Here is a 9,149-nt window from a genome sequence, read left to right on the forward strand (position 1 = left end):
AGATAGTAGCAAGCAAACAAGATAGCTTGTGCGTTTGCCAGCAGGCCCACCATTTTGTTTCATGTGGTCTGTTTTTGTTGTAGCACCATTTTGACAGTGGCCTGCACTACATGTCACGCTAAAACAACAGACTTATGATTGATCACTTTGCTTTGTCAGCCAAACGGCTTCTTCCTGTCAAAGTATGCAGTTCTTGGCCACAATGTCACATACCAGATGTACTGATGATAGTTAAGTCTGGCTTGCGAGACAGCACAGAGGCCTGCTCCACCTGTCCTCAAGAGCCCCCAACGTGTTTAGTCTGGCCCAGCCGGCTGCTATGGGAAAAACAGCAGAGATGAGGAAGCAGATACATCGCAGCATGGAAAACACATGCAGATACAGCTGCTTTGAAGTCGTTGCACCTTTACAGTAACAAAGCGAGAACAATCACGCCAAGCTTTCATCCCCTTAAACCCCTTAACCCCAAACGGCCCGCATGTGGGCCCACGTTTCAACTCTGAAAAAAGGGATGGATTGAATTTAATTGATTCAAGTGTTTCCATGTGAATAAAATATATTACATGAACATTAATCTTTCAGTTACTTATAGCAATAGTATAGGTAACAGTAAAAGGGCTCTGTGATATACTCTCTGTACCGGTATACTACTGTAATGACACACTGTGATAAGACATTCTTTTAGCATAGTGTACCAATACCCACAGAGCATGAGCTTGTTAACTTTGTCCTACTTGATACTGTGATCTATTTGAAAAATATTGCAATATTGAGTTTATAAATACCGCCCATCTCTAATATTTTGTTTATTTACTTATTTATAGTATTAGTGTCATAGTAGCGAATTCATAGTTTCTGAATAATAAGTCTTAAGGTTAGACTTAGAGTTTAAGGCCTTTCTTTCCATAGTGAAACTTTCATGCAGCAAGTTGCAAGTTATCAATTGCATGCAATATAATTTCCATGCAACTTGATAGATACACAAAGCAAAGTTGTATGCAGCACATTTAGTTACTTCACTAGTTTATATTTTTAATACACCAGATTAGTCTTGCTATGTAAAATCATCCATGCGGTGTTATTTGCATATTTTAAATTTGTATTATCTTCGTATAATTTTTCAGCTGTAAGTGCAGTTTTCTATATCTATGTATCTTTTTTCTATTTCGGGTTCTTTACTATATGCTTGACTTCTGAAACTTCTTTGTATATGTTAAACCTTCGGAAATGAATGCTTATGTAGCCATTACAGTTTCTTGATGTTTCGCTCATCCTGTCCTAGAAGCATTACATGTTCATTGAGGACCACATCTCAGACTCAACCCTCTGTAATTTTTTTATCATTTAGATCCCAAAAGAATCTCAGCTTTGTGCAAAATTAGAGGCCGTCAAGAGAGGAGAAGATGAATAATATAGCAATGTAGACCACAACAACAGCAGGATAAAAAAGAACAAATGCTGGCACCAGCCTTTTAAACAGCCGTTAGTGTTAGCTGGTGAGTTTAGCCAGCTGGTTATAGAAATGTTAGCTTTAAGAAGCTCACTTTTGTTTGTTGTCATGGCTAAGGAAACTGACCAAATGAAAAAACTACAAGCCTTTACCTAAATTGTTCAGGACGATTTCATTTTCAACTGTTCAGTAACCATCTTCTGTTTTATTCGCTCATCCGCTGGCTCAGTGATATCAATCATTTGAAAAGATGGCGTTTGATGTTATCACATCATGCATTATCAGCATTTTGGCTATTTCATGAAACTTGTTCCACGAAGTTGAGGCGTTTGCAACTCTTGCAACAGAGTTTCAAGTAAGTTGCACAATGCTTTACTTTATGCAACCCAAATGGAAGTTACATTAAAGTTTCACCCTGTAAAGCCGGCCTAAGGGCTTAAAGAGTAACCTGTCTGAAGTGAGAAAGATATGTAATGTGTGATGTGTGCAATATGCAGAGCCTGCAGACAGGGTCAAAGGGTCACAGAGGAAAAATAACACCTTAGCAGATTATAGAGTTATACGACTATATAATTATATGACATAATGTAACTACTACCCAGCTATATGACCAATAGGGTCAAGTACAGGCAAGGACCTTTCATTTAGCCCAAAATGCCTAGAACCTGAGCGAGTTCAGCATGAACCATCTTACAGCACCACTGCCTGAGTGCAGCTGGCTAGCAGGGCTGGGTGGAAGCGACTGGCATGTTTAAATGTGTGTGTGTCGTTCGTGTTGGGGTGCTGGAACTCGAGCCGCCACAAGACCGGAAATTGCTAGGGGTGCTAGCAAATCCTCGGCAGGGCAGGCTGTCACTGGAGGATGATGGGGATTGCAACCCTTCACACAGGATTAACACACAGACCAAGTATAGCCTCAACCTGCTGTGGGGTTGTTTTCACTGCCTGCAGGTCTCAGCGGCCTGCAGGAGCAGCAGCTCCAGGCGCGGAGAGCAGGCAAAACTGCCCAAAACTACACCACATACTGTCATTATGTTGAGCACCGTTGCTGCAGTAAAGTATACTTTATTCAGATATGGATTAGCAAAAACACAACAACGGTATATTGTTGTTACTGACTAAATACACTGTGATTCCTGGCTTTTAACCTATCTGAAAGTAACCTAAAGGAACAGTTTACTGTATATTAAAACATAGCGAAATATCTATTGAATACCTGTCATATACAGTAGTAGTAGTGTGAGCGTCAGGGACCACCCTTTATTCATTTAACTAATAGTCAAAGCAGCTATTAAATACAAGTTACTTAGTCCAGATCTCTGTATCACTGAATGTGGGATTACTTCCGAGGCTGATCTTTGGAGGTGCGGAAAAATAACCCAGCAGATTTATTTGAACTCAAAGCAAGCCTCTCAGAAAGAATAGGAGCCTCAATAGAGGCAAAGGGAGGAAAAAATGAAGTAATGTTTAGTTGTTAAGGCTTCTGTATCATTTTCTGTTATATTTCCTGCTTTTCCAACTTGTACTCAATGGCCATTGTGACTGGTAATTGAATAAATGAATGGTCTGACTTTTGCCCACTACTGTATCTCTGTTTTGTGGATTTATGTTGTCCCTGATAAATAAATGAACAAATATAAATAACTAAATACCTTTTCCAATCTATCAGCTTGATCAGAGTCAGTATCATAAGCAAGCGCTAGTTTGAATATTTAGTATCCATGAGAAATGACTATTTTCCCTTCCTGTTTTTTCCCACTCCTACGCTGGGATTATCTCTGGCTCTAGCAGACACCAGAGCCAGGTTACAGAGTCAGGTTACAGCTCGATTCTCCACGGCTCGCTTCCTGCGGAGGCCGAGCCACTGATCTCCAGACAGGAAGCAGAGAGGGAGAGATCGGCCCCCGTTACCCGGCAGCTCTGAAACACCAGCTGCTCCGCTATGCGCTGCCACAGAGCCTGTTCAAAAACCCTTGACCTCAGGACAGGATGTGCTCACGTTAAACCTCTGTGTGTGTGAACTCTCAAACCTGGGGGAGAATGTTCTCCGTGCTTTGATCTTCCAGTTAAAAGTAAATCCAGCAATGGAATACTGAGTGAAATCTCATATTCGGTTGGTTGATTCCTGGCTTAAACTTTGTTGTTTTCACTTGACAGAAAGAAAACAAAGACAGGTAGGTAGGTTTGAATAGACAAAATAGCAATTTATTAATAACTTATCATCTCTTTACATTCGTAGGGTTGAAGTGAGGGGCTGTGAAAAGTAGCCCCTCCTCCATCAGAACAGGCCTTCGCTTTGAGGGAATCAGCGTCCCCTTTAAAATCCATTTCAATCATTCCTCTGACAACTAAATTGCATTTCACATAATTTCCCTGAAGAGGAGAGGCATGTAAATGTCTCCTGCCTTGTCAACATTTCAGAAACCTCAAACTGTTGCACAAAAACAAGCGTCACTCGCGTCAACCTTCCACCGTCCCCACATTAAACGAAAACAGAGCGTTATCAAGGCGTCCTGGTTCGAGATTGAACAACAGCATGCATCCGTATTCACGCGAACTTGGTTTTAAGGTATGCCTTGAACACATACAGATACAAGTTTTTGAACAATACTTTCTGAATGTGCCATTTGTTATAGCTCGATCCTATGGAGAACTGATAGCTGGTGACAGATAAGCTTATGGGGGGGTGGGGGGGGGATTGCTCCGAGAGGTTAATGCACAACATTACTCCTATGTACAGAAGACCTAAGGCAAGAGAACAAGGTGACTTTCTGAGTGTGGAAGGGTGCATAAGAAAAGGCTGATAAAGGCTGAATTCATCCATGAAGCAAAAACAAAAAACAAAAAAAGTAGAAGAAGAAATATATTATACATATACACATTTATGTTCTCACAAAACCTATTCAATTTTTGGCATTTAACTCATATATAATATTGATCAATATTCAGTTTGTTTACATAGATGAGAAAGGAAGGAAAAAAAGTATCAGTACCCGCTCTTTTGCAACAGGTATACTGTGGCTAGGGCAAGGCTTACCAACGTCTTTAATATACACATGTATAAACGTTTCAAAAATGACTCCACGCAAATAAACTGGAGTACACTATACTGTGCCATCATCAACGAGGGTGTTTTTTATCCCCAAAACAGGCAAGTCTTCACTGAAGACAAGGAGAGCACACCCAAAAAAACGTGAAGGTGCAAGTGCTAGAAAAGAGTCTATATAATTGTCCAGTTCCAGTCAAGTCTCTTTGGCACGCCAGCCATATTGTATGTGACGTTCCACATTAAAAGTCCTGTCTGCTTCGACAGTCTTCACATGCTTGGATACGAAGATATAAAACAGGAACTACCTTACAGAGTCTCAGAGAGAAGCAGAGCTGTGGTGTCTGCCCTCTGTCTCTTGTCCCAGAATTACAGCAGCTGCCTTTCCGCCTCGGCCAAAACCAGATGCCGCGTCAGTGGCTACTCACGTCAGCTGTCGTCTCCAGCCAACTGTGTCAAAAACGTCAGGAACCCTCTGACAGGTGACGAAAAAAGAGAAACCCATGTTTCAACATTTGAACACCTTTTGCAGCCAGGAGGGGTTGCGCCGTAGGGAGCCGCTCTCACGTGGACTCGAGCGGGTCCAGCTGGAAGACGTTGTGGTTGGTAGGTGTGGTGAAGTAGAGCGGCTGTGAGGGGGCTGACGAAGCGCGGTTGTCGCAGGGGCTCTGCAGGCCCAGTGTGCGCTCAAAGTCCAGGAGCTGGCCCATGAAGTTGAAGTTGGGCGAGATGTTGGACTTCTTCATCTTGACGATGTCGTAGGCGTCGTTCATGGACAGGTTGAGCTTCTGCATGAGGTAGGCCACCGTTACCGTGACCGAACGGCTGATGCCGGCCAGACAGTGCACCAGAACGCCACACTTCTGTCCTCGGGCCTCATCTGCACAGGAAGGAGGGAGAGAGAGAGCGGATTAAACTTTGTCCTCCAGGTATATGCAATGCATTTGGCAGAACGAATCCTCAATATACCTCACCAATTTGACAAGACAAGGAAAACAACTCAAGAAGCCACAAACTCAGTTTCCCCTAAATAATACAATTTGCGAGCTTGCGTGGCTGAGGCGAAGCGCCCTTATAAATGTGTAATACTACATTAGCCATGCTGCCGAAAGAGAGCTGTGTGTCAGAATTCATTAGACTCCCGGCTCAAACACAAAACCCCCTCATTCAGCGAGCTCTCCGGTGCATGACAGCAGACAGGGTAAAAACAAATCTTCCATTTTCTTTGTGGAATCTGACATGGAAATGGGCTATTATGGCCTATCAAATGATCCTTCCGCTCACCAGGTTACTTGACAATGGCACCATTTGGGCGTGTAAATGTAGAAGTCATGGGGGCACCCTGTCATGGCTAGCAGGATGTCAACATTCGCCTGTAAATGGGCCCCATTGTGTGGAGAAACATTGCTCTGTCCTACATTACTTTCAATGCCGCTTCCTTCCTGTTGAGCTCAAATTACGCCCCCCCTCCCTCTTCTCCCGTTTCATCATAAGCCTTTGTACCACAATTACACAAGACTCGGCTAAACTCCTCTGCACATATAAAGGAACAGTGACATCCACTCAAACCCTGCCTGGTTAGAATTTAAACAAAGAGCTGCTTTTCCATGCTCTTTGTGCACTGGGTTACTAGAGCACCCTTGTGTCAGCTCTGGGTTAAGTTCTGACCCATTCATGTAGTTATGGAGACACAGACCACGTCAAGTCTGAACTGTGTAAGCACTACAGCTGACAAGAGCATGGAAATAACTTTCGCTCTTTAAACGTAAAACGCAATTGCAGTCATTTGTTAAAATCAACACAACGACAGGACACAAATTCAGGCAATAATAACATTATTTATGACTGATGCTTACCAATGAAGCTGATGGCCTCGGGGAAGAACTGCGAAAGATTCTGACTCCAGTGATCAGAAATTGGGATCTGCTTGTATTTAAATTCTCCAGCGTTCTCGAACATGTTGGGGAGATTAGGGGTAACGTTGAGGATGTACTTGATGCCAAACTCTTCCAGGATGTCCAAGTTCGTGGAGTCCTTGGCACAGCCCAGATAGAGGTGCGGAAGGATCTCAACAGGAAAAGAGGGCTGGGGGTTGGACAGGGGGCTTCCGTCTGAGTCGGTGGCGCTGCTCGGGTCACGGTCGATGTCTGATTCGATGTCAGAGGAGTCAGAGCTGATCCGCAGGCCGCCCAGGCCCAGTACCTGAGCTGTGGGGGAGCTGCTGCTGGACGAGCCATCGAGGTTCGTCTCGCACAGGGAAGGGTACTCGGCTTGGAATTTGCTGAAGCCACCTGAAAAAATTTTTTGAAAAGCATTGAGTGTGTGTTTTAGAGAGGGGAAAATGGTACATTCACATGCCTTTGTAGGTCAGGTCTAACAGTGGAGGTTTCCTTGAGGCCTTCAACAAGAACCCAACACAAGGTTTGAACACTAAAGCTAAGAACACAAGTTTTATCACCAAAGACAAATAAAAACAGAAGTATTTATCACTAAGGATAAAGTTTGAACTGGAATGTGGCATTTTATCAACAAAACTAGAACATGTGATATTCATTACTAAGGCTTTTATAAAGAATATAACAAGAGTTTTAGTGGAAAAGAAAGCTTTTATGAACACAACATAAGCTTTTATCACTACGGCTAATGGTTTGGCAAGAGCATAAGATTTTATCACTACGGCTAATGCTGGAACATGTTCACAACATAAGGTTTTATAAAAAAGGCTAATGTTTTTTAACAAGGCTAAGGGTTTAGCATGTGTGTGAAATGGTTTTGGTAAGAACATTAGCTTTAATGGACAGATGTTTTATCACGAAGGCTAATGTTTAAGCTAAAAGGTGAGATTTTACCACAAAGAACGGATCTAAAGACAGCTTCTTATTCGAATTCTCCCGTTCCACCTCAAACTGTGTGGCAGTTATATTGTGCAGAAGATACCAGTTAAGGTGGAACGGGAAAAATTCCAACAAGAAGACAACTTCAGCCTAGTCTTTGAGGAAAACAGTACAGAATACGGTTTTTTTTATGTTTCTATTAAGGCTAATAACGTTGGAGCCAGAAGTCACGGGCATACCTTCGAGGTAGAAAGCCCTGCAGCCCTCGTCCTTCATCCTCCTCAGCAGCAAGCCAAGCACGGAGCCGCCGTCGACGTTTTCGTTCCAGTCCCTGCTGTACTCGTCGTACAGGACCACCGTGTCCGTCTTGCACCTCCGCGCGAACCTCTCGCGGTCCTCCCCGCTGGAGAGCAGCGACTTGACGGGCAGGTTGCCCTTCTTGAGCCGCCGGAGCATGAGGCTCGGGATGGCCACGTTGATGGCCGTCTCGACGTGCGACGACTCGTAGAGCTCCCGCGCTCGGCAGTCCATCACGAGCAAGCCGTCGCGCCGCGTCTCGAGCTGCTCCCTCAGCCACTCCGCGCTCTTACTGATCGCCATCGCCGCCGAATCGAGCTGAACGGGTCTGAACTTATCGAGCATCAGGGTGAAAAACAAAGACAGATACGAGACCGACGCCGCGTACCTCCTTTCAGTATAACCTTAAACCGCTGTGGAAGGCGAGGGAGGGAGGCGTTCACGGATCCGCGAGGCCCCGAGCATTAAAAAACAAAAAAAGCACGCAAAAACAGTCGACTCGTTCAAAAATGGAGGACGGGTTTCACTCCGCTTCTTTCCCCCCTGTTCGTCTCCTTTCTCTCGTTAAGGAGTCGAGCCCGCGCTCGCTCCGCTCCAGTCCATTCATGCGAGCGCACCGAGAATGCGTGCGCGTTTATCAATGGCTCGAGCGCCAGCCAGTGAGTGAAGCCACAGAGGCTGACGTTGCCTTCCCCGTTATATAACGCCGTCTCCGGTCTCGGAGAGAGTCGAGCTGACCGTCCGCACCGGCAGGTGTGTCTGTAGCTGCAGGTTTATGTCCTTCGGGTTCGTGTTTGTGTTTCTGCTTCGATTCGCGTTCTCGAATTCGAACACGGACGCCGAACGCTCGCCTCTTGCTCTCTAGCGCGCGAGAGTGTGAATGGATCTCGGGGCGCGAGGGGCGTTTCGTTTCAATGGCCGCATTCTACGCGCGCCGACCAATGAGAGGGCGCCGAGCGCTGGTCGCCTCGGCAACGGGGCCGGATGGAACAGGCCGCGTCGATGAATTGTTAATGAGTTTGTCATTCACAAAAACGGAAAGGAATTTCCGCTCCGGATCTGAACGGCTGCAAACAAACAGGAGGAGCGGCGCTTCAGGGCGGCTGACTGAGGGGGGAGGAGGAGCAGCAGCAGGAGGAGGACCTCACTCCGGTTACATGCAACGCTCCGGAGCCAGCAGGACAGTTTAAATGGAGCTACGGAGTCTGAGTGTCAGAGCAGACACTTATTATTACTATTATTATTATTATTAATTATTTTTTTTTCAGAAAGAGCCAAATGAGACATTGTTAATGGCCGAGTTTGTAATGCGAAAAACTAGTCATGCTGGGAAATGTAGGCTGGTGCAGAACTCTCCAAATAAGCGAAGAGTTTCATTCCAAGATGCTGTATTTCTAACTATTTTGGATATTTGTTTTCAAAGAACAGCTGACGTGTGATGGAAAATATATCTTGTTTCTCTAATAAAGGTGGTATTAATCATAATATGGCACTGGTATTTCTTGTATGTGTACAGCTCACT

General features: G+C 44.7%; 1 protein-coding gene across 1 annotated transcript; it reads right to left on the reverse strand.

The window, feature by feature from the left end:
- Positions 1–3,629: 3,629 nt before the first annotated feature.
- dusp6 (dual specificity phosphatase 6) lies at positions 3,630–8,490 on the reverse strand. Its single transcript, XM_036568246.1, has 3 exons — positions 7,570–8,490; positions 6,353–6,787; positions 3,630–5,376 (listed from the first exon to the last, which is right to left on the reverse strand). The coding sequence occupies exons 1-3, from the start codon at positions 7,970–7,972 to the stop codon at positions 5,060–5,062; spliced, it is 1,155 nt and encodes a 384-aa protein (XP_036424139.1). The 5' UTR covers positions 7,973–8,490; the 3' UTR covers positions 3,630–5,059.
- Between the last annotated feature and the right edge of the window lie 659 nt (positions 8,491–9,149).

The sequence above is a fragment of the Colossoma macropomum genome, unplaced genomic scaffold (genome assembly GCF_904425465.1).
Source record: "Colossoma macropomum unplaced genomic scaffold, Colossoma_macropomum, whole genome shotgun sequence".
Taxonomy (NCBI): Eukaryota; Metazoa; Chordata; class Actinopteri; order Characiformes; family Serrasalmidae; genus Colossoma; species Colossoma macropomum.

Coding starts and splice junctions, on each gene's coding strand:
- dusp6 (XM_036568246.1), bottom strand. CDS start 7,972: ATGCTCGATAAGTTCAGACCCGTTCAGCTCGATTCGGCGGCGATGGCG. Junction 6,788..7,569: donor CAGGGCTTTCTACCTCGAAG/GTATGCCCGTGA, acceptor AAATTTTTTCAG/GTGGCTTCAGCAAATTCCAA. Junction 5,377..6,352: donor CGAGGCCATCAGCTTCATTG/GTAAGCATCAGT, acceptor CTTCCTGTGCAG/ATGAGGCCCGAGGACAGAAG.